The 27,041-nt window shown below is 38.2% G+C and overlaps 2 protein-coding genes across 2 annotated transcripts in view; one reads left to right on the top strand and one right to left on the bottom strand.

The window, feature by feature from the left end:
• LOC101893484 (lachesin) overlaps positions 1 to 27,041 on the bottom strand; it is a 453,169-nt gene that overhangs the window by 246,365 nt on the left and 179,763 nt on the right. The gene's annotated exons all lie outside the window — the stretch shown is intronic.
• LOC101887856 (arylalkylamine N-acetyltransferase-like 2) lies at positions 17,237 to 17,981 on the top strand. The gene has a single exon (XM_005187220.4). It carries the CDS (start codon positions 17,296 to 17,298, stop codon positions 17,947 to 17,949), a length of 654 nt encoding a protein of 217 aa, XP_005187277.1. The 5' UTR covers positions 17,237 to 17,295; the 3' UTR covers positions 17,950 to 17,981.

Below are 27,041 nucleotides of genomic sequence, written 5' to 3'. Positions count from 1 at the left end.
AAATACTCCAGACACAATAGTCCAACGGATTGGTATCCGGAGATTTTGATGGCCATTGTGCGCTGGAAACGAAGCGGGCGAACCTCATTTTGTAAACTTTCTTGGGTGACTCGTGCTGAGTGCGCGTCTGAGCCCTGTTGGAATGACCAAGGTCTGCGGCCAAAATATTTGCGTGCCCAAGGCTTTAATACACCCTCCAGAATATTTTCGCGATAATATTCGGCATTTATTCTGATGCCACGGTCGATTAATACGAGCGAAGAGAGATTCAGGATTTTCTCATCTTCTTTACAAAAATTCTTCAATTTCTTGAATATTTTTATCTGAACTTGACCTCATTGATTTTGCTTCGTTGCTTCTATTCTTCCACAGCTGTTGCTCTGTGGTATTTTGGCCCATTTCCAGCGAAGTGCTTGCTTGAGGTTATCGACTCTTTGGTATAAATTTTGTGGTACCATCCTGGCTTTCCAAAATACTCCAGACACAGTAGTACGGAGATTTTGGTGGCCATTAAACACTGGAAGAACCTCATTTTGTAACATTATTGGGCGGCGCGTTCTGAGTGCGATGGTGCTGAATCCTGTTGCAATGTCCAAGGTATGCGCCCAAATGTTTGCGTGCCCAAGGCATTAGTATACCCTCCAAAATATTTTCTCGATAATAGTCGGCATTTATTCTAATGCCAATGTCGATTGATACGAGCGGAGAGCGACCATCGGCCATTATGGCGGCCCACACCATCACCATGGTCGGCGCTTGAGTTCCAAGCCGGTGGCCAACCGAAGTTGCACATTTTCAGCTGAACTCTTTGGCAAGTAAACACGATTATTTTGTTTTTTTTTTACAAGCAGCTGGACAACGAATATTTTCTCATGAGAGAAAACCAAATTTGGCAGTTCACCACTTTTGGCCAAGCGAATCAACTCTTTAGCTTTTTTTACCCCGAGGTCATTTTTCAATATTTGCCGATTGGAATGTTGCAATGTGTTCAGCTCACGAGCCATTTTTCGGCCAAACAAATTCTGCTGATGTTTCTGTTTTCTTCCGTCCACTTCCTTAACGTCTGGCTACGCTACCAGATTTATTCTCATTAAAATGCTGGAGTGCTCTAACTATAGTCACTTGTTGTTTTCCAGCCAAATATAAAGAAATCACACTATCACGCTTGAATTTCAGCACGAATAACTTTTTTCTGGATAATTCTCACTAAAATGTTTTGTACGCTTGTAAACAATATAATGAGCTGTCAATGGAATAATATTCTTCTGAATAATATTCTTCCAAAATGATACATGTATTTTAAAACAAAATTTTTGTCCAAGACCACCGAGACATCAATTATAGATTTTATAAGGAATATTTCGTCAAGGAGTAACAGATCAAGACCAGGATCAGGGCAAGACCAGCAAATCTTCCGAAGTACATTTTTTGGAGCATTTGATAGACCAGCAGACCACCAAACTTGAATTGTTTTAAATAAATTTTAGATTTAACGTGAATTTGTTAAAAATTTATTTTTCAAAGACCAATCAAACGTGGCTTCTTTTCAAAATAATTTTTTTAAGGACCAATAAAGTGGATTTTTTAAACAATATTTTTTAAGGAACCATCGTGGACTTTTTAACGAATATTTTTTCAAAAATCTTTCAAATATGGACTTTTTAAAGAACGTTTTTTCAAGGATCCTTCAAACGTGGATTTTCTAAAAAATATTTTTTTAAAGACCAAACAATTCTAGATTTTTAAAGAATATTTTTTTAAGGACCAAACAAACGTAGATTTTTAAAGAATCTTTTTTTCAAGGTGCTACGAATAATCAAACGTGAATTATCACAACAAATATATTCCTGAGGTCCAACAAATCTTCAGAATTAGAATTTTTGTGATGCCTTTTGTTGATAGACCAGCAGATCACCAAACTGGATTTGTTTTCAAGGACCAAAAGCAATGCTAAATCAAACGTGGATTTTTTTAAAATTATTTTTTAAGGACCAACAAAACTGAATTTTAAGATAACATTTTTTAAGGACTTCTTAGATTTTAGAGGGAATATATTTTTTCAAGGTGCAACACACCATCAAAACAAATATATTTGAATGTACCAACAAATCAAAAGCGGTATTGTTTGTGAGGACAAACAGAAAATTTCAATAAAACTTGGATTAATAAAAAGGATTTTTTTAAGGACCATCCAAATGGATTTTTTAAGGAAAATTTTTAAGGACATTAAATTGTTTTTTTTTTTTTTTATACGACATTCTTACAAGATCATAAAATACATTGTGTTTTATACACTTAACCCTATGGCTAGAGAGGGTATATATCATTTGATACGGACAAAACGTGTCTCATCGAAATAACGGTTTTAGACCCCAGGTTTCTTTGAACCAAAACCGTTTGAGGACATTTGGAGTCGATCTAGCGATGTCCGTCCGTCAGTCTGTCTGCCTGGCTGGTGCCCACGATAACTCTCGAAGGGAGTACCCGATTTGGTCCAAACTTGGTACATCGTAATATTATTATCAAATTTAGATCGAGTTCGGAGATGGGGAATATTGGTCCACTCTTTCTGGTACCTCCCCCACAAAAAGTCGAAATTTTCAAAAAAAAAAAAAAAAAAAAAAAAAACAAATACAAATATTTTACTACACATAATGAGAGAGGTTATTCCGATTTTGCTAAAACTTTGCGAATCCATTTATTTGCATAAATGCTAAGTCAGGAGCGAAAATGGGCACTATCGGTCTACTCCATCAAGTACCTCCCCCACAAAGGGTCAAAATTTTGAACAATTTTAATTCTTATAAAATCTGAAATGTGCCAGGTTTGAATGGAAACGGATGATAAATTCGCATTTAATGATATTCATGGAAATCCAAAATGTTGATGTTGAATTTTGAAATTTAGAAGTAGGAACAAGGTCCTCAAGGCGCTAGCCGTCAACATTTGGGGCGCGTATAAAGAAACCTTCATCGCATCTTAGAAAACGATAAGTCGGTCTGTGGTTAGCGGTTCCCATGTGGTCTGCGAATACGAGTGCAACACAATGGAAAAGTAGCCAGAACTGCGGTGCCTCTGTGCCTCCTCATGACTTCTTTGGACCATTTGCAAGAAGAGAAGAAGGTTCTTCCCTTACGTCGGCATAATCATATGCTTTCATTGCAGTATCTGCTTAGGTGTTATCGTGAGATTCATCCTTACCATTACGTGATGGACAGAACCTCTCACCCAGGCGTGATCAAGAGATGTCGAGGAGTTTTACATGATTTTCGGCTTGACGGCTCTAAACGTGATACTCCATTGTAAAGGGATTGCATTGTGACGCATCGATCCTCGCCTATGCTTTGGGATTACCTAGACTTCTCTTAGAGAATGGTAGCTCTCCTCAGAGTTCTAGGTATGCTCAACTGGTACCAATTTGAAAATCAGTTATGCGGTAAGGACTCACATCCCTCTTGGTAAGAAGTTGAGGACTATCTTACACTTCTGCTGCTGCCGGTTGAGAATACAACACCACTTCGAATCGAGGCTCTAGCAGTGATTTGTGTATAAACTAAAGGGACATTTCAATAGTGAGGATAAATCAATAGATTTAGGGGCTCCTGACACCCGCGGCACCACAAGAGTCTCTGGTCAGTCTTTGTGATCGTAACTACTACAAGTTTCTGCTCCTGACAGCACGGGACTGTGCACCCAAAATGAGCGAATGTTTAAGGTGCGATCTGGGAGGAGGACGAGAGCAGCACAAGTGCTACAGTGACTGCATAATCTAGAGAGAGAGAATGAGAGAGAGAGAGAGAAAAGGTCCAACGATTCTAGAGAAAGCCTCTAGGTAAGGAATCCTATCAGGCAGGTCTAAATAGCATTCATACTTAGCAGTATCTTATGAAGTTAACCATTTTAGTATGAATGTCATCCTAAGAGTTTTGTTTTGGCTCAGGATGGTTCAGCCGCCTCTAATATGGTAATGGGAGCGAGTTTTTGAAAATCGGCATAATGTCTGTCCAGCATATGTTGCAGGCCGGCACAATACGCTGCATCTGTTAAATTACCCTGCCAAGCCTACCCAAATCGTTCCAGAGGATCTTTGGCTACAGCTCATAAGAGTAGCTGACTTCCTACACTTGGACATTGATAGAGAATCAGACTAGCTGTCCATAAAATGCAGCATATATTACCGCTATTTTAAGAATATTTTTGGAAGGTCTATCGGATTCTCCAATATTGGTCCTTAGAGAATATATCTTCAAATATAGATTTTTTATTTTTTTTAACAGAAAACTTGGAAGTTTCTCTATGGACATACGTCTGTTGATAGGTTTTTTGGTTTTTTTTTTTTCTTTTGATAGAGGTCTTGTTAGACATTCTTCTTGCGTCTTCCATTCAATCGAAGTTTTTCGTTTTTTTTTTGCCTTGAGAAATTATTTTCTATTGCCACGATCTACTCTTCTATGTTTCCAACTTTGTGAAGTGCCACTAAACATTGATGGTAACCCAAATACTAGCTAAGTCTCAACGAAAAATCTTCCGATTGTCTTGTCTTGTCCTGTTCCTTTTTTTTGTGTTTACTTGTTTTCCCTGACAGCTATCATTGTATATATCTCTGGGAATGTCAAAAGAACATTTTAATCAATAACTGGGGGTGTTGTTCCATTATTTTAACAATTCCATCTAACACCAACATCCCCACCCCTCACCCCACCCTTTCGCTTAGCCCCCAGAAATATGTACTTTGTTAATCTTTGGCCTGGAGGGGTACAACCTGCAAACGCCACCACCCCCACCCTCCCCTGATAGGCAGCAAGCATGCTTGGTTGCCTACTCTTTACTCTTCTTTTTTTTGCCATTTGTTCTCCAGTCCATATTGTTATTTGTTCCACTAAATAAGTAAAGTTTGTTATTTCAACTTTCTTGTTTTTTTTTTGTTTGTTTGGGTGTTTCCTATGTTCTTTTCGTGTTGTTGCCATTGTTGTTTTAGTAATAATTTGTTGTTATATCTTTGCCCCATTCTCTCTTTGCTCCCAAACATTGTGAAGAATTATTTGGCCCCGAACGAACAAAATTACATGGCAGCAAATGGAAAACTTTTCGGTTAACGCAGTTTTCTTTTCCATCTTTGCGAAACTTTTGTTGTTGGACACTTTCGGGGTGTTGTTTATTTCAACATAGAGGTAGGTAGTCGTTGTAACTGTGAACAGCAATATGGGCGCACCAACACACTCATACACACATACACGCACAATAGTTGTGAAGTTGTATTTTATGGTTGTTTGCATCGTGTTATATCCACTTCAAGGAAATAGAGGTGGAGAAGAGAGGGAGCGAGAGAGAGAGGGAGGAAAAATACATGAGTATAAAACTCTTTCAAGGAGAAAAGACGAAATGATGATCTGGACCAGGAGTGATCTGTCGGAGAGGACAAAATTCAAAGATATTTTCGAAAAATAAGTTTCCAAAAGATTAGATTATCTAAAAAATGAATATTTGTTCAGGGATAAAACATATTTTTCAAGGACCAAAAATAAAATTTTGTAAAAATATTTTTTAAGAAATACTAGTCTAGCTTACCATAATCGTGTATTTTTCAAAAAAAAAAAAAAAAAAAAAAAAAAAAAATGAGGAACTAAAAAACATGGATTTTTTTTAATATTTTTTCAAACACCAATTGATGGGAAAATAACTTCGCATCAGGATCCTTTGTTTAAAATTTTTCAACAAACATATTCTTCTTTGGCAAAAATTGTGCTTTTGTAATTTGAAAAAAAAAAAACACAATAATTTTCAGTCGGTCTAGTTGCCTTGTCCTGAATGTCAATTTCTAAAAATATTTTTGTTCTTGAATAAATTTGATCAAAAAAAAAATTGCCGTTCATCTGCTGAAACCCAGGAATCTGTGGAAAAATAGAAGAAACGAAGCAAGAACTCAATGAGGTCAAATTCGGGCACAAAATGTTCAAGAAATTTTCGAATTTTTGGAATTTTTGAGAAAATCCATAATCTGCGTATGTTCGTAGAGGACGAGCTAGACCAAAAATTATTAGAAATGATATACCGGGGAGCCTCCGAAAAGAATAATGTGGTGGAGGATAGTATTCCTAATATTTTAAATGAGAGACTATCCAGTAAATGATGTGCTAGATTCACGAAGCTATTGGGAATGAGATGCTGTCTCATCATTAAAATAATACGTGAACAATGTAAACTAATACTTGGATCTTTCGCGTGGATGCAAGCTAAACAATTGGAACCGAGAGATAGAGCCAGAGGTAAGACCCAAATAGTCTCTAAATGTTTTAGTCAATGATTTCGCATAAATTACAATGAAATATTTTTCGCCTGTAGTAAGATATAGAAAATTGTAATTCGCAAGAGTTGGTCCTTGAATTTTTTTTTTATTAAAAAAATCCATTAATATTTTTGGTTTTTAAAAATACAATGTTTAAAATCTTCGATTATTGTTGAGTTCTAATTTTTTTTAAAACCCGATTATTTTTCGTCCTCGAAAAATATATCTAAAAAACAGGAAAAATTTTTAGTCCTTAAAATTTTTTAAAAAATATGCGCATATTTTTTTTTTAATTAACAATTTTGTTTGTTTAAAAAAAAATAATAAAAAACCGACCCAACAAAAATGTTGTCAAAATATATATTAAAATTTTAACATTATTGTAGATTTTTCAAAAATATTTTAAAATAATTTTTAATCTTCACAGTTTTTGTTGTTTATAGAAAAAAATAATTACTAAATATGCAAAATATTTGTTGGACTCGAAAAAATAAATCAAAAACATTTTTTTTAAATCTACCCTTATTGAAAGTCCTTGTAAAAAAAACATTTTTTAAACGAGACCACGGAATCCACAATTAAAAGTCCACTTTAAGATCTTTAATTTATTCCGAGCTAGGACCCAAAATGCACAATTTGTTCACCTAGACACTAACAGTGATTCGAATTTAGTAAAATTTAGTACAATACTTTCAAACAATTATAGCACACATTTCTAAAACCTCAATATCAAATTTCGGGAGTCAAGCTCTATACCATCACCCGATACTAAATATAGTACCATTTGGTGTTGTTCGTACAAAAAGGATTCATATCTCAATCCTAGACATCAACAATTAACGCAACATGAAATTTTACGGTTTCAGCTGTATCTGTTCACTCGATACCAAATTTAGTTCAAATAAGTACTTTTCGGACATCTATTGAACACACTTTTAATCCCACCACCAGAGCTTAAAGTCAGTAACATTCATATCAAATTTCAGGACTTCAACTCAATTACTTCACCCAATACTAAATATACAAATTTACAAAACCACCTCCATATCGCAATACCCGATACCAACAGAGGTCTCAATATCGAATTTGAGGATTCCAGCTCTCTCCCTTTATCCATTACCAAATTTAGTACCACTCAGTACTTTTCGTACAATTATGGTCCATAAATCCGATTCATTACAAATCATTATCAAATTTTAGGATTCTAACGCTACCCTCTCACCCAATACCCAATTTAGTACCACTTAGTACTTTTCGTGCACTTGTTGTACTCATTTCCGAAACCATTTCCATATCACAATTGTAAATACCAATCGAGACCTCTGTATCGAATTTTTATGAATCCAGACCTATCTTTACACTCAATATCAAACTTGACAACTCCAGGTTTCTGCCCTCAGCCAATACTAAATGTAGTACCATTTAGTAATTTTCGTACAAAAACAGGACACATTACCAAATCACCGCCAAATTTTATATAAAGATACCACCAGTAATCTAAGTAAGAAATTTCAGAATATAATCTCTACCCCTTCATCCAATATCAAATTTGGTACCATTTAGTACTTTTCGTACAATTATATTGCGAACCACCTCCATATGTCCAGGCTACACATGAACAACGACCCTAATAACAAAGTACAGATTAAAGGCAATACATCTTCGCCCTATACCAAATTGTACCAAGTATAGTACAATTTACTATTTTTCGTGTACTTGTAGTACACAATTCAGAAATCACTTCCATATCTTAACTATTGACACCAACAGTGATCTCCATATCAACTTTGAGGATTCCAGTCCTATCCCTACACCCAATACTACCATTTAGTACTTTTCGTACAAATATGGTACGCATTTTCAAACCACCACCAAATCGCAAACACAGATACCGTCAGTAATTAAAATATAAACTTTCAGAATGTATTTCTATCCCCTTCGCCCGACACCAATTATGGTACTATTTGGTATTTTTCGCACAAATGTAGTACAAATTTCCGAAACCAACTCTATACGTCCAGGCTACACATGAACAGCGACCCTAATATCAAATTTCAGATTTTAACCACTATATGTTCCTCCAGTACCAAATTGTACCAATTAAAGTACTACTTAGAATGGTTCGTGCACTTTTAGTACACATTTCCAAAATCATCTTTCTATCTCAAAATTCCAGATTCATTCGTTCACCCCAAACAAAACTGTTCCAAATTTGGTACCATTTAGTACAGTTGCCACACTTAGTACACACTTCCAAAACCACATTCATATATCGAACCTCTTTTCCAACCTTGACACTCATATCAAATTTCAAGGATTTAGATCTTTCTGTTCACGTAATACCCGAATGATACCATTTTTTAAGTTTATTAACATTTTAGAACCATTTCCTAAATGTAAAGTTCGAATTTGCAATAAACCTTTGGGGCATCTATACCGCAGCATGCATTAGTGACTCTCATTCCAAATTTCCGAATTCCACCTCCATTGGTTCATCACGATTCCAATTTGTCCCAAATTTAGTACCATTTAGTACACATAAGTACGAATTTTAAAAACTTCCTACACAACCCAATCCTACTCTCCAAGAGCAATCTTAATTCCAAATTTTCGGATTCCAGATCTATCGGTTTACCAAAATCCATATTATACCAAATTTAGTACATTTCAGTACACATAAGTATGAATTTCGAAAAATACCTACAAACACCGGTCTTAAAATTCAATAGCAATCTTATTTCCAAATTTGAGAACTCCAGCTCTTGTGGTTCTCACAAAATTTAAATTGTAACATATTTAGTACACATGACTGCAAATTTCCAAAATTACCAACATTTCTCAGTTCAAGAGTAATCTTATTTCTAAATTTCAGAATTCCAGCTCTATCGGTTCACCCAAATCGAAATTTTATCAAATTTAGTACTTTTCTTGTACATAAGTACAAAGTTCGAAAACATCCTCCAACAAGCAATCCTACATTCTGCCAGATTTCCGCCAAATTTCAGGATTCCAGGTCCATCCGTTCCTCCAAATTCAAATTGTGCTAAATTTAGTACCGTTTAGCACTTTTCGTATAAATGGGTATAAACCCTACACCTCAACCTTTGTCACCGTTTTCGAATTTCAAGTTTTTAGCTCTGAACGTTCACATGGAAAGAAATGCGAATTAAAATGCGAATTTCCAAAAAAAAAAAAACTTTGGTACATCTATTGTACACTCTATCAGTGATCCTCATTCCCAATTTAAGAGTTCTGTTCCTATTGCTTCTTCAAATACAGTGGGTAACATATTTAGTACTTTTCATACCGTTCTGGTACGATTTTCCAAAAACCAAGCCTCATGTAATCCCTTCAGACCAAGAGTGACCCTCACACAAAATTTGAAGATTCTAGCTCCAGCCGTTTTGTCTGGGCGTTGATGAATCGTTAAGTCAGTCAATCAGTGAGACAGTCAGTCAGTCAGTTAATTACTCTACTCTTTTATATATAACACGGCGAGATAAAAAAGCTGAACAAAGTCAAATGCCATAATTTTTTGCCTTTTTTTAATTTTATTGAACGAAAGCGAATGATATCGGAAATATCATCAATTTTTAGAATATGTTTAGATATATTCGAATTGGTCACCTTTGGCACGAATTATGGCCTTCAAACGGCCAATGAAACCGTCACACGCTGCCCGAATGTTGCTTTGCAGTATTTGGCCCATTCCCGATGAAGGACTTGCTTGAGTTGATTGACACTTTGGTATTTTTTAGTGCCAACATCGTTTTCCAAAACACTCCAGACACAATTGTCCAATGGATTAATATCCGGAGATTTTGGTGGCCATTGTGCGCTGGAAATAAGGCGAGGAACCTCATTATGTCACCATTCTTGGGTGGCGCTGCTGAGTCCTGTTGGAATATCTAAGGTCTGCGGCCAAAATGTTTGCATGTCCCTTCAGAATATTTTCGCGATAATATTCGTCGTTTATTCTGATGCCACGGTTCGATTAATACGAGCGGAGAGCGACCATCGGCTGTTATGGCGGCCCACACCATCACCATGGCCGGCGCTTGAGTTCTGGTGCATCGAAACGAAGGTGCACATTTTCAGCTGACCTCCTTGGCAAGTAAACACGATCATTTTGTTTGGTTACAAACTGCTGGACAACGAATGTTTTTTCATCCGAGAAAACCAAATTCGGCAGTTCACCACTTTCGACCAAGCGAAGCGACTCTTTAGCTCTTTTCAGTCCATTTTCGGTTCTTTCTGTTGCGGTGTAAGTTCTTGCACTTTTTGAAATTTCAATGGCTTTACCCCGAGCTCTTTTTTTAATATTTGCAGAATGGAATATTACGATATGTTCAGCTCACGAGCCATTTTTCGGCCACTGCGACGTGGGTTTCGATCAAGTCGTTTCTTCACTTTTCAAACCATTTCTGCTGATGTTGCTGTTTTCTTCCGTTCACTTCCTTCACCTCGGGCTACGCTACCAGTATCACGTAACGAGTAAGGTACGAGACACAAAATACCAAAATGCTTTTGTACGCTTTTAAACAATATAATGACCTGGAATAATTCGAACAGCTGTCGGACAAGTGGTTTAGAAATGACAGCAGTCTGAAGTTGGTTGCAGTTTTTTCATATCACCCGTAGATACCCATGAAACTAGGAAAATCCCTTCACCCCATTGTCAAAAATGTATATCCCTTTACGACATACCATCTCCGATTTGCAACGCTCGTTTTCTTAGCTCGTGTTGTTGGCTAAGAAAATTTTCTCAAACTTTCTAAGTTTGTTTATTTGTTTGTTTGGTGTTGTGCTGCTGCTGTGTTCTTATGCTCCTACTCCTGCTGCTGCTCTTGTTGTTATTGCTATTGGCAACGGATGCTTAGGTGTTGCTGCTGCTATTACTGCCTCGATTGTTATTGTTGTCGTTGTTTGTCTTCTCCTACTTTTACAACGTATTATTATACAAATGTTAAGCAAACACCGAAAATTTGAAAGTGTGGAACATACAAAAGTTCCCGGCACTTCTATTGTTGTGGCCAAGGTGGAGGGTTTTTGATTGGGTGGGGGGAAAGAGTGAAGGGGACAGTGTTTTTGTTGTTATTTCAAGTCGATTCTCGAAGGCATTAAAGGCCAATATTTGTAATACACTTTTGTCCGACAAAAACAAAAAGAGACAAGTAAAAAAGCAGTAAGTTCGGCCGGGCCGAACTTTGAATACCCTCCACCATTTGGAACGAATTAGAAAATTTTCAAAAAAATAAAATCCAATAAAAATTCTTTTAAAATCTTTAAAATATCTAATATAGGAAGGTGCCGATATATGGGGGGATATACGATATTGTGGACCTATAAAAACAAATCTATATCTGCGTGTAAAGTACTCACAAGGAACTCCGTGTGTGGATTTTCAGACAATACGATTAGAAAATGTGGCCAAAATCATCAAAATACCGAATATCGCGGGGTACCGTTATATGGGAGCTATACGTTATCGTTAACCTATATAGAGAATTCTCTGTCGGTGGGTATCGTTATATGGGGGCTATACGATATTGTGGACCTATATAGATAATTCTCTGCCGAGGTATAAAGTACCCACAAGGAACTCTTTGTGTGGATTTTCAGACAATTCCGTTGAAAAATGTCGGTAAATCTTCAAAATACCGAATATCGGGGGGTACCGTTATATGGGTGCTATACGATATTGTGGACCTATATAGATAATTCTCTGCCGAGGTATAAAGTACCCACAAGGAACTCTTTGTGTGGATTTTCAGACAATTCCGTTCAAAAATGTGGGTAAAATCTTCAAAATACCGAATATCGGGGGGTACCGTTATATGGGGGCTATACGATATTGTGGACCTATATGAATAATTCTCTGCCGAGGTATAAAGTACCCACAAAGAACTCCTTTTGTGGATTTTCAGAAAATTCCGTTGAAAAATGTGGGTAAAATCATCAAAATACCGAATATCGGGGGGTACCGTTACATGGGGGCTATACGATATTATGGACCTATATAGATAATTCTCTGCCGAGGTATAAAGAACCCACAAGGAACTCCTTGTCTGGATTTTCAGACAATTCCGTTGAAAAATGTGGGTAAAATCATCAAAATACCGAATATGGGGGGGTACCGTTGTATGGGGGCTATACGATATCGTGGACCTATATAGATAATTCTCTGCCGAGGTATAAAGTACCCACAAGGAACTCCTTGTGTGGATTTTCAGACAATTCCGTTGAAAAATGTGGGTAAAATCATCAAAATACCGAATATCGGGGGGTACCGTTATATGGGGGCTATACGATATTATGGACCAATATAGATAATTCTCTGCCGAGGTATAAAGTACCCACAAGGAACTCCTTGTGTGGATTTTCAGACAATTCCGTTGAAAAATGTGGGTAAAATCATCAAAATACCGAATATGGGGGGGTACCGTTGTATGGGGGCTATACGATATCGTGGACCTATATAGATAATTCTCTGCCGAGGTATAAAGTACCCACACGGAACTCCTTGTGTGGATTTTCAGACAATTCCGTTGAAAAATGTGGGTAAAATCATCAAAATACCGAATATCGGGGGGTACCGTTATATGGGGGCTATACGATATTATGGACCTATATAGATAATTCTCTGCCGAGGTATAAAGTACCCACAAGGAACTCCTTGTGTGGATTTTCAGACAATTCCGTTGAAAAATGTGGGTAAAATCATCAAAATACCGAATATGGGGGGGTACCGTTACATGGGGGCTATACGATATCGTGGACTTATATCGACAATTCTCTGCCGAGGTATAAAGTACCCACAAGGAACTCCTTGTGTGGATTTTCAGACAATTCCGTTGAAAAATGTGGGTAAAATCATCAAAATACCGAATATCGGGGGGTACCGTTATATGGGGGCTATACGATATCGTGGACCGATATAGCCCATCTTCGAACTTGACCTGCCTGCAGACAAAAGAGAGATCTGTGCAAAATTTTAGCTTCCTATCTTAATTCGTTTAGACTGTAGCGTGATTACAACAGACGGACAGACGGACAGACAGATGTTCGACACACACACACACATTGGGACACATAAACAACCAAATGGGAAATCAAATGAAAAGTGGAGATAGAAGTAGAAAACACAAACAAGAAATAGGTGGAGGTAAGACATAACCCTTTTGGCAATGTTGTTTCTTTCGGCTGTTCAATGTGTGGCACATTGTCACGTTGCACGGTTAACGGGAAGCCGAAGAAGAAGAAGCAGAACACGTTTTTAAGTTTTCGAACATCGAAATTCAATAGAGAAAGAATTATGGAGTCTCTCTATGCCATCAAGTTGTTGGTGTTGCTTTTGTTGCTGCTGAAGTTTAGTTGAAAACTTAGTTCATTTTCTTTCTTCGTCTCATAGGATACTCTCTCCCTCTCTCTCTCTCACTCTCTTCTTCACTCGTTGAGTCGAAAGTTGTGTTAAGACGACACAATTATAAATATAATCCACTAAGACATATGTACACTACTAAAGACGACATTAATCACTGCTAGTTTACACCAGCAATTAAGTGTAGTTGTCGTGTCTTTAACTTAACAAGTGGGGGATTAGAGTTAAGATTTGTTTTTGGCAAAACCAGTTTTTGGAGTGAGTGTTAGATGAGAGAGAGAGAGAGGGGATGAGTTGGAGGATTACCTAGGAATATCTATGAGCATTTGAGAGGAGGAATATCTATGAGAATATGAAACTGAAAACTTCCTGAATGAATTCTAGAAATAAAAAAAAAAATAGCAAGCCGAACTTTGAATACCCTTCACCATGTGGAATGAATTTGGAAATCTTCAAAAAATAAAATCCTTAAAAAATTCTGTTAAAATTTTAAAAATACCGAATATAGCCCTTATTTTGGGGTCTATACGACGTGGACCTACATAGGCATTGTTTGTCATAAGCCATTACCATATTCAAATTCGAAACTTGAAATAAACGGCGAATAATGTAGCTAAAATCAAACAAATATCGTATATAGGTAGGTACCGTTACATCGGAGCTGTGTGAAGACCTGGACCAGCATAGACAATTTTCTGTCACAGGCTGTAGCATCCATTACGAACTTCAAATACGACATCTCAAACAATTTCGGTGGGTATTGTACCTAAAATCGTCAAAATACCGAATATAGGGAGGCACAGATATATGGGGCCTATACGAAGACGTGGATCTGCACAGACAATTTTCTGTCATAGGCTGTAGTATCCACTACGAACTTCAAATACCAAATTTGAAATAATTCCGGTGAATAATGACGCTAAAATCATCAAAATACCGAATACAGGGAGGAACTGATATAGGAGGCCTATACGAAGACCTGGACCTGGACAGACAATTTTCCGTCTTAGGCTGTAGTATCCACTACGAAGTTCAAATATCAATTTCGAAACAATTCCGGTTAATAATGACGCTAAAATCATTAAAATACCGAATATAGGGAGGTACTGATATATGGGGGCTATACGAAAACATGTACCTCCATAGAAAATTTTCTGTCTTAGGCTGTAGTATCCGTTACGAACTTCGAATACCAAATTTGAAACAATTCCGGTGAATAATGTCGCTAAAACCATCAAAATACCGAATATCTTGAGGTACCGTTATATGGGGGCTATACGCAGACGTGGACCAGCACAGACAATTTTCTGTCATAGGCTGTAGTATCCATTACGAACTTCAAATACCAAATTTGAAGTAATTCCGGTGAATAATGACGCTAAAATCATTAAAATACCGAATATAGGGAGGTACTGATATATGGGGGCTATACGAAAGCATGTACCTCCATAGAAAATTTTCTGTCCTAGGCTGTAGTATTCATTACGAACTTCAAATGCCAAATGTTAAACAATTCCGATTAATAATGTCGCTAAAATCGATTATCCGGAGGTACCGTTGTATGGGGGCCATATGAAGACGTGGACCTGCACAGACAATTTTCTGTCACAGACTGTAGTATCCATTTCGAACTTCAAATATCAAATATGAAGCGATTCCGAAGAATAATGAAGCTAAAATCAACAAAGTTCCCAATATCGGGAGATGCCGTTATATGGGGGCCATATGAAGACGTGGACCTGCACAGACAATATTCTGTCTTAGGCTGTAGTATCCGTTACGAACTTCAAATACCAAATTTGAAACAATTCCGGTGAATAATGTCGCTAAAATCATCAAAACACCGAATATCGGGGGTACCGTTATATGGGGGCTATACGAAGAAGTGGACCTGCACAGACAATTTTCTGACATAGGCTGAAGTTTCCATTACGAACTTCAAAAGCCAAATGTGAAACAATTCCGATGAATAATGTCGCTAAAGTCAACAAAGAATCGAATATCCGGAGGTACCGTTGTATGGGGGCCATATGAAGACGTGGACCTGCCCAGACAATTTTCTATCAAAGGCTGTAGTATCCATTACGAACTTGAAATATCAAATTTGAAACAATTCCGGTTAATAATGTCGCTAAAATCATCAAAATACCGAATGTCGGGAGGTACCGTTATATGGGGGCTATACGAAGACGTGAACCTGCACAGACAATTTTCTATCATACGTTGTAATATCCAATTCGAACTTCAAATACCAAATTTGAAACAATTCCGATGAATAATGTCGCTAAAATCATCAAAATACCGAATATAGGGAGATACCGTTATATGGGGGCTATACGAAGACGTGGACCAGCACAGACAATTTTCTGGCATAGGCTGTAGTATCCATTACGAAATTCAAATACACAATGTAAACTAATTCCGGCGAATAATGACGCTAACATCATCAAAATACCGAATATCGGGAGGTACCGTTCTATGGGGCCTATACTAAGACTTGGACCTGCACAGACAATTTTCTATCAAAGGCTATATTATCCATTACGAACTTCAAATACCAAATTTGAAGCGATTCCGGTTAATAATGTCGCTAAAACCATCAAAATACCGAATATCGGGAGGTACCGTTATATGGGGGCTTAACAAAGACATGGATCTGCACAGACAATTTTCTGTCAGAGGCTGTAGTTCCCGTTACGAACTCTGAATACGTAATTTGAAACAATTCCGGTGAATAATGACGCTAAAATCATCAAAACACCGAATATCGGGGGTACCATTATATGGGGGCTATACGAAGAAGTGGACCTGCACAGACAATTTTCTGTCATAGGCTGTAGTATCTATCCATACGAAGACGTGAACCTGCACATATAGTTTTCTGTCTTAGGCTGTAGTATCCATTTCGAACTTCAAATGCCAAATTTCAAACAATTCCGGTGGATAATGTCGCTAAAATCATCAAAATACCGAATATCCGGAGGTATCGTTATATGGGGGCTATACCGAAACGTGGACCTACATTAATACCAAAAGTCATGCAGACGAAATTTACATTTGGGTAAATTTTTATCAACTTACTTCATTTCGTTCGGAAGCTAGAGTGATTTCCACAGACGGTTAGACGGACGGACATGGCTAAATCGTCATAGTATTTTACGCTGATCAAGAATATATACTTTCTTGGGTCTGACATGAGTATATCGAGGAATTACAAACGGAATGACAAAATGAATATACACCTTAAAAAAATTTTTAGAAATCAGTCTACGTTTTCGTTGCCTGATTTTACTTGTTCTTAGGGTTATCGGTTTATTTTGAACCATTACTTTTGCGAGTAAGTTAATAATTTGGACATTAGCCTAGAAGTGAGAGCCCCAAATTTAATTTGTTATCAAAGTTCAAAATATGACAAGTCATTGACATATTTCATGGTAAATGCTAGAATAACAGAAACAAGAACAACACCAACAACGCCGTTCTTATCTCCACAATTGATGATTCGAATGAAATTAGAAACACTTTTTATAGCAGCTAGTGGCTGGTCACAACAACAATTGCCTGCGTTTCACTCGCCTAATTGGTCGCGCCTAACCAGCACCACAGCGTCTAAGATTCCCACATTAAAATGAGCTGTCCTGATGATATAGAGCTTAAAATAATCCAAGAGGAAGATCGTCAACAAATCCGTGAAATCTTGAGAAAATATTTTTTCACCGATGAGCCCTTAACGGGCTACACAGAACCGCAAGGAGTGGCTTCACCAGGGGAGGAGGAATTTCTTTTGGACAACATCAAATATGGTAGCTGTGTTATGGCGGTGCATAAACCAAGCAATAAAATTATTGGTGCTTGTATAGCCGGGCCACAGGGTATAGATGAGGCCGACCAATTGTTTGAAGCAGCTGCCATAGAAGGCAACACCAAATGGGGGAAAATTTTAAAGCTACTCGGCTGCATTGAACGTGATGCCAAGGTTGGTCAACGTTATGGCGTTGAGAGAATTCTCTATATCATTGGAACATGTGTGGATCACACGATGCGTGGTCGGAATATTGCTGCGAGATTCTATGATTTTCTACGAGATTTGGGTAGAGAGAAGGGTTATCAACTGCTGAGGGCCGATTGCAGCAGTTTCTATTCGGCCCGAATCAAGGAGCACCAGGGTTGGGATTGTATCAACACAGTTGTTTACAAGGAGTATTTGGATGAGAATGGGAAGCCTGTTTTCGATCCACCACCTCCACATGTTTGCTGTAAATCGTATGCCTTGAGATTGTGAAGGAAGTTGATCAACAAATTTTGAGGATTGATAAAAAAATATTTCAGTGAAAATTGAAAACATATCATGATAAGCATTTTTATAATAAAGATGTTAGAAAGGTTCAGTTGCGTTTTTTGGGCTGAACTGGGCTGACATCTTGATATATTAAGAAAAATATATTGAGATGTCCGAAGTTTTAAGAAATCGGACATTGTTTTCATATTTTATAATTTTTGAGTTGTGTGCGACATACGAGGAGGCGTGGACTGAAAATAATAATAAACTGGACTACATCAAATGCCAAATTTGCCTCCAGTGGGGTAGTTTTCGCATTTTTTAAGAAGGAGAACCACTGTTGCCAATTTTCGCACCCAATCTTGGACTGATATTCAGATTACTATGTGTAAAATTTCAACTAAATTTGACAGAGTATTTGAAAAAAAAAACCTAGGATAATTGGACAGATTTCCAGGAGTAAATCGTTATTTTGATACTTGGGTAAGGTAGTTATTTGACAAATTGACGACGTTATAGCGAATTTAAAAAAAGAAGATAATAATGGTCTGTTCCAGAACTGCAAGAATGTAAAAGTGTTAACAATGATAACAGAGTTTCCCTTTATAATATCGAAGAAGTTTGCCAGACTAGTAAAGTATCTGGAACAGCCCTTTAATGAAGGTCTTTCATATTATTATTTATCCATTTTAGGGCAATTTTTGGTACTTGATAGAGTGGGCCGATATTGTACATTTTCGCACATGACCTAGCACTGACGTTTCGTTTCTCTTTCTGTGCAGAAATATTTTTTTTTTTTGAAAAAATCGAGCTTTTGTGGGTGGGGGGAGGGGGGGTAGGGTAACCAGAAGGAGTGGACGGATATTTCCAATATCCGAACTTGATCTAAGTTTGATAAAATTGTTACGATGTACCAAATTTCGACCAAATCTCCTCCTCCCTTCGAGAGATCGTGCGCACCAGCCATCCAGCAAGAAAGACAGACAGACAGACGGACGGACATAGTTAGATCGCTCGAACAAATGTCCTGATATGGATTTGGTCCAAAGAGACCTAGGGTCTAAAACCGTTATTTCGATGAGACACGTTTTAGCAGAATCAAATGCTATATACCCTTCATAGTTATTTGGCTGAGGGTATAAAATATAAGAAATGATGATTACCAAAATTGTAAGTCATATGCGAAATGGAATATATATTTTTAAATAGGTTATTCGAGTCATACAACTTTCGGATTATTATATATATTTTTTTTTGGGTCGCACTAAGTCATTGTATATTTGTGTGTAACATGTGAAAGGAATCGAGATAGATCCATAACTCCAAATCATCAAATTATTTTTTCTCGCCAAAATTTTTCTCTCGCCAAAGAATTTGTTCTGTTGAAATTGATCTTAATCGGTTCAGATATAAATATAGCTGTCACATACAGGGTGAGATAAACAAAGTGCAACCAACTTCAGACTGCTGACATTTCTAAGCCACTTGTCCGACAGCTGTAGAAATTTTTCCAGTGACAGCTCATTATATTGTTTACAAGCGTGCCAAAACATTTTGGTGAGAATTTTCCAGAAAAAAGTTATTCGTGATGGAATTTAAGTGTGACAGTGTGATTTCTTTCTGGAAAACCATAAGTGGCTATCGTTGGAGCACTCCAGCATTTAAATGTGAATAGATCTTTTGTGTCTCGTATCATCGCTCGTTACCGTGATACTGGTACTGGTAGTGTAGCCCGACGTCAAAGGAGTGGAAGTAGACGGAAGATAACAGCAACATCAGCAAAAATGGTTTCAAAAGTAATGAAGCGACTTGATCGAAACCCGCGTCGCAGTGGTCGAAAAATGGCTCGTGAGCTGAACATATCGCAATATTCCAATCGGCAAATAATAAAAAATGAGCTCGGGGTAAAGCCATTGAAATTCCAAAAAGTGCCAGAACTTAAACCGCAAAGGAATGAACAGAAAATAGACTCAAAGAGCTAAAGAGTTGCTTCGGTTGACCGAAAGTGTTGAACTGCCGAACTTGGTTTCTCCGATGAGAAAGAATTCTTTGTCCAGCAGTTTGTAAGCAAACAAAATGATCGTGTTTACTTGCCAAAGAGGTCAGCTGAAAATGTGCACCTTCGATTAGCCATTCAAGAACTCAAGCGCCGGCCATGGTGATGGGGTGGGCAGCTACAACAGCCGATTTTCGCTCTCCGCTCGTATTAATCGACCATGGCATTAGAATTAACGCCAAATATTATCGCGAAAATATTCTGGAGGGTATTTTAAAGCCTTGGACACGCAAACATTTGGGGCCGCAGACCTTTGACATTCCAACAGGACTCAGCACCATTGCACTCAGCACGCACCACTCAAGAATGGTTACAAAATGAGGTTCCTCGCTTCATTTCCAGCGCACAATGGCCACCAAAATCTCTGGATACCAATTCGTTGCACTATTGTATCTGGAGTAGTATGGAAAGAAAGGTTGTCACTAAAAATTACCAAAGTGTCGATCACCTCAAGCAAGCTCTTCTCCGGGTATGGGTCAAAATACCGCAGAGCAACATACGGACAGCGTGTTTCATTGGCCGTTTGAAGTCCCTAATTCGTGCCAAAGGTGACCAATTCGATCAAATCTAAACTTTTGCTAAAATTTGATGCTATTTCCGACATTTTTTGCTTTCATTTAATAAAATTTGAAAAAAATATATAACAAGTAAAAAAACAGCTATATTCGGCTGCGCCGAACTTTTAAAACCCTCCACCATTTCAAAGGAAATTGAAAAATTAAAAAAAAAAACCGAAAACTACCACTTAAATGAAAACCGTTATATGGGGACTATACGAAGACTTGGACCTGCATACGAAATTTTTTGTCATAGGTTGTAGTACGCATTAGGATCTTCCAGTACGAAATTTGAAACGATTCCGGTGAATAATGTTGCTGAAATCATCAAAATAGTGAATATTGGCAGGTACCGTTATATGGGGGCTATACGATGACGTAGACCAGCATAAGAAAATTTTTGTCATAGGCTGTAGTAACCATTCCGTAATAATTCCGGTAAATAAAGTCGCTAAAATCATGAAAATACTAAATATCGGCAGGTACCGTTATATGGGGGCTATACGAAGACGTGGATCTGCACAGACAATCTCCTGTCACAGGCTGTAGTATCCATTACGAATTTCAAGTACAAAATTTGAAACAATTCCGGTGAATAATGTCGCTAAAATCATAAAAATACCGAATATCGGAAGGTACCGTTATATGGGGGCTATTCGAAAACGTGGACAGACATGGCCCATTTACGAACTTAATCTGCCTACTGGTGCAATAATTTAGCCTTTTATCTTAATTCATTCGAAAGATAGCGTGATTACAACAGATATACAGACAGGCAGACGAACAGTCAGACGGACAGACAGACAGATAGAAATCGCTAGATCCCCTTAGAATTTTACGCTGATCCAGAATATATATACTTTGTAGGGTCTATTATGAATATTTTGAGGAGTTACAAACGGAATGACAAAGTTAATATACCCTCCATAGAATGGTGGAGGGTATAAAAATTATGGTGTTTGACTTTGTTGCAGTTTTTATACCCTCCACCATGCATAGTATGGAGGGTATATTAAGTTCGACATTCCGTTTGTAACGTATATATATTCTTGATCAGCGTAAAATCCTAAGATGATCTAGCGATGTCCGTCTATCTGCATGTCCGTCTGGGTTAATCACGCTACAGTCAAAACAAATTAAGATAGGAAGCTAAAATTTTGCACAGATCTGTCTGTTGTCTGCAGGCAGGTAGAGTTCGAAGATGGGCTATATCGGTCCACGATATCGAAGATGGGCTATATCGGTCCATATAACGGCACCCCCCCCGATATTCGGTATTTTGATGATTTTAGCCACATTTTTCAATGGAATTGTCTAAAATTCCTCACAAGGAGTTCCTTGTGAGCACATTACCCCTGAATGAGAATTGTCTATATAGGTTCATGATATCGTATAGCCTCCATACGGAACCCCCCGATATTCGGTATTTTGATGATTTTAGCCACAATTTTCAACGGAATTGTCTAAAATTCCTCACAAGGAGTTCCTGGTGGGTATTTTACCCCCTGCAAGATAATTCTCTATATAGGTCCACGATATCGTATAGCCCGCATATAACGGTACCCCCGATATTCGGTATTTATACCCTACAACACTATTATGTAACACCTCGAAATATTGGTTTCCGAGCTCGCCGAGCTGAGTCGATCTAGCCGATCTGTCCGTCCGTCCGTCTGTCCATTTCAATTTGTAATCAAGCTACAGGTCGCAATTATGAACCGATCCTCACGAAATTGAAAATGGAGGTGGGGTTAGGGTAGGAATAGGACCTTATTGTTTTTGGAGATGATCGCACGATATTTAGGGGTTGAAATGGACCAAAAATTGAAAAATTTCCTGATTTTGCAGTTGCTCTATAGGCCACAATTATGAATCAATCGACGCGAAAATTTACATGGAGTTAGAGTTTGGGACTGGGAAGAAACCTACCAATTTGAGCGGCCATCGGACAATAATTAACGGGTAAAATAGACCCTAACTTTTATGTAAGAAAATAGAAAAACTTTCACTAAACCGCGAATATTTTTAATCCCAGCCAAATCACAAATACATTAAAAAATCACTTCTGACCATTACAGTGATGCTAATAGCCAATAAATCGGATATATAGCGAAATATATACAATAAATATTTTATTTAATCTGCTTATAAATCAAGAACCGCTGGGCCGATTTTCACAATTCCGATCAATTCGGAATGGTCTCTTGCCAGAAAAGGATAAAATCTAAGAAAATCGCGGGATAATATACCAACAAAAAAGTTATATCTTTTGTTTCATTTTTTCCATTTTTGTCATATTCTTTTATCGCATGCGATTTTTTCAATTTGATTTACAATTTTGAATTTTAAATTTTTTAAATTTTTACACCCCCCAATACTACGTTTTGAGGGTATTATATGTATGTAGCAATTATCGTCCGATCCTCACGAAATTTTGCATGGGGGTAGGTTCGGAATGGAAGCCTATTGTTTTTAAAAATGTACATTTAGAGGTGCAAATGGACTAAAAAAAATTTTATTTTTTCTAATTTTATAGTCGCTCTACAGGCCACAATTGAAAACTAATCGACACGGAATTTCGCATCGGAAGAGAGTTGAGGACAGAGAAGAAGTCTAGCATTTTGGATGACAATTGGATTATATTTAGATGTAAAATGGATCACAACTTTCGTGTGCAATTGTTTTGAATACTTCACAACACTACGGAGTGCGTAAATATTGGCCGAATTCTCCGGGTCAAAAACCTAAAGGTAACCTCTGGACAGGGCTCTTTCGCATTATTTCAAAAACGAAATCTTCCAAAATGGGTTTGGATATAAAGGGACTTCGAACATATTGTAGTGTTTTAGGGTAACACATGGTCGGCCCCGCACGACTATAGCCTTTGCTCACTTGTTTTAAGATTTTAATAGAATTTTTAAGGATTTTATTTTTGGAAAATTTCCAAATTCTTTCCAAATGGTGGAGGGTATTCAAAGATCGGCCGAACTTACTGTTTTTTAACTTGTTTTATCTCACTCGTACTTCCGTCGAATTAACTTCAATTTGTCTTAGATTAAGATATTAGTTCAATACGAAATTTTCAGTTAAGTAGATTATTGTATGGTATACGTAAAGTCAGTCGAAAGAAAGCTATGAGCTTAGAGAAACCCAACTTCACTCGAGTTCGATGAATGCTGTCAATGATTAAATTTTCAATCGCATTAGTTAAACTGGGCATTAATGTCGTGTTTCATGGCGTATGAGTAACAATTTACTGAATACCGCACATTTATCATTAATCATACGCCACATAGGCTTTTTATCCAACTGGATAAATCGAAGGAGAGCAACTTCAAATCATCATTTCCCCCATTTCAACACTATGCTGACCTTAAATTTTCGATCTGATTAGAAAAATTGGGCATTAATATCGTGTTTATGGGCGTATGAGTAACAATTTACTTAATACCGTACAGATATCATTAACTATACGCCACATAGGCTTTATATACAACTGGATAAATCGAAGAAGAACAACTTCAAATCATCATTTCCCTTATTTCAATACTAAGCTGACCTAATTTCATCCAATTAAATATTTCCAACTAAAACCATCTTTCCTTTCACACAAAATACTCTGGGCTTTCACGCACTACCTCTAAAGTACTTATCCACAATTGCAATTAAAGTTTCCTAAATCCGCATCTTCAAATCATTTGCCGCTTTAATACTCCATTTTAGGTGATAAAGTGTGCGTATGTGCTCAAGTGAATCATCAGCGGAATGTTCGTGTTTTCGACAAGATTAAATTAAAGTTGTTGCCTACATGACTGTAACTATGTGGGTGTGCGTGTGTGTGTCTATGTGTGCGTGACCGCGTATTTTTTTTCTCTCTCTCTCACCCAATCTCGCGCACTGCTTGAGTTCAAATCTTTGGCGAAAAATATAAAATTTCCTGGCCTTTTTATTATTATTTGATTTTGTAGTTTTCCTGGCCTGCCTGGCTGCCAGTCTGACATTTCCAAGTTTACTTAGGCCAGGCAGTGCGTTTATTCACGTGTCTAGTTGGGTACGATGAGGATGACTGCGACGACGATGAAGTCGCTACGTGCGTGGGTGTTGTGAAACGTGGTCGAGTGAAGTGCGAGAGATGGCTCTTGTTTTTTCCCATTTTTTTTGTTTTTTCCCTGTTTTTGTTGTTGTTGGTTGTGTCAAGTACGTGTTTCGTGGAATGTTGTTTGCCGAGGCCCTGTATAATGCGACGGGAGGTTGATCAATAAATGTGTTTGACTCGAACTATTTCCAGCAAAGCTGTGCGGTAGTTTTTCTGTGGTCTAAAACACGAAATGACGACACAGCTCACACGTCGTTTAACCAGTCTATTCAGAATGATTTTTATGGAAAATGTTTGCGACTTTGATTATGTGTGTATGTGAGGCGTGTTGAGTTGGCGCACAGTGGGATAATTTTTTTAAAGAGAGGACCTCCAGATCTTCTATGAGAACACCTCCAGGTTTTCTAAGAGAAGACCTCCACTTCTTTTAAGAGAAGATTTTCAGGTCCTCGATAAGAAGACCACCAGGTCTTCTATAAGACGACCTCAAGGTCCTCTATAAGAAGACCTCCAGGTCTTCTATAAGAAGACCTCCAGGTCTTCTATAAGAAGACCTCCAGGTCTTCTATAAGAAGACCTCCAGGTCTTCTATAAAAAGACTTCCAGGTATTCTCAGGGAAGACCCCAGGTCTTCTATGAGAATACATCCAGTTCTTTAAAGAGAAGACTTTCAGCTCCTCTATAAGAAGACCACCAGGTCTTCTATAAGAAGACCACCAGGTCTTCTATAAGAAGACCACCAGGTCTTCTATAAGAAGACCTCCAGGTCTTCCATAAAAAGACCTCCAGGGAAGACCCCCAGGTCTTCTATGAGAAGGCCTCTAGGTCTTTTATAAGAAGACCTCCGGGTCTTATAAGAGAAGAATTCCGAGACTTCTAGGAAAAGACCTCAAGATCTTCTAGGAGAAGACCTCCAGGTCTTCTACACGAAGACCTCCAGGTCTTCTACACGAAGACCCCCACCTCTTCTAAACGAAGACTTCCAGCTCTTCTAAACGAAGACCTCCAGCTCTTCTAAACGAAGACCTCCAGCTCTTCTAAACGAAGACCTCCAGCTCTTCTAAAAGAAGACCTCCAGCTCTTCTAAAAGAAGACCTCCAGCTCTTCTAAAAGAAGACCTCCAGCTCTTCTAAAAGAAGACCTCCAGCTCTTCTAAAAGAAGACCTCAAGCTCTTCTAAAAGAAGACCTCCAGCTCTTCTAAAAGAAGACCTCCAGCTCTTCTACACGAAGACCTCCAGCTCTTCTAAAAGAAGACCTCCAGCTCTTCTACACGAAGACCTCCAGCTCTTCTAAACGAAGACCTCCAGCTCTTCTAAACGAAGACCTCCAGCTCTTCTACACGAAGACCTCCAGCTCTTCTAAACGAAGACCTCCAGCTCTTCTACACGAAGACCTCCAGCTCTTCTAAAAGAAGACCTCCAGCTCTTCTACACGAAGACCTCCAGCTCTTCTAAACGAAGACCTCCAGCTCTTCTAAACGAAGACCTCCAGCTCTTCTACACGAAGACCTCCAGCTCTTCTAAAAGAAGACCTCCAGCTCTTCTACACGAAGACCTCCAGCTCTTCTAAACGAAGACCTCCAGCTCTTCTAAACGAAGACCTCCAGCTCTTCTACACGAAGACCTCCAGCTCTTCTAAACGAAGACCTCCAGCTCTTCAACACGAAGACCTCCAAGTCTTCTGTAAGAAGACCTCCAAGTCTTCTATAAGAAGACCTCCAGGTTTTCTGTAGGAAAACCTGCAGGTATTCTATAGGAAGACCTCCAGGTATTCCATAGGAAGACCTCCACGTCTTCTATACGAAGACCTCCACGTCTTCTATACGAAGACCTCCACTTCTTCTATACGAAGACCTCCAGGTCTTCTCAGAAAATACCTTCAGGACTTCTAAGAGAAGACCTCCAGGTCTTCCATGAGAAGACCTCCGAGTCTTCTAAGAGAAGACCTCTAGCTATTCTATAAGGAAGGACCTCCAGGTCTTCCATGATAAGACCTCCGAGTCTTCTAAGAGAAGACCTCTAGCTATTCTATGCGGAAGGTCCTCCAGGTCTTCTATAGGAAGACCTCCATGTATTCTATAAGATGACCTCCAGGTGTTGTATAAGAAGACCTCTAGCTCTTCTATGAGAAGAGACCTGTGGCTCTTCTATGAGAAGAGACCTGTGGCTCTTCTATGAGAAGAGACCTGTGGCTCTTCTAGGAGAAGAGACCTGTGGCTCTTCTATGACAAGAGACCTCCAGCACTTCTACCGATAGACTACCTCCTCTCTTCTATGAAGAGAGACCTCCGGCTCTTCGATGAGAAGAGACCTCCGGCTCTTCGATGAGAAGAGACCTCCGGCTCTTCGATGATAAGAGACCTGCGACTCTTTTTTGAGATGAGAC

The sequence above is a fragment of the Musca domestica genome, unplaced genomic scaffold (assembly GCF_030504385.1).
Source record: "Musca domestica strain aabys unplaced genomic scaffold, Musca_domestica.polishedcontigs.V.1.1 76, whole genome shotgun sequence".
Classification (NCBI taxonomy): domain Eukaryota; kingdom Metazoa; phylum Arthropoda; class Insecta; order Diptera; family Muscidae; genus Musca; species Musca domestica.
Note: the sequence above shows the minus strand (reverse complement) of the source record. Positions and strands in the feature narration are given on the sequence as shown.

Excerpts from the sequence above, each read along its gene's own strand:
- LOC101887856 (XM_005187220.4), top strand. The coding sequence starts at position 17,296 with ATGAGCTGTCCTGATGATATAGAGCTTAAAATAATCCAAGAGGAAGAT.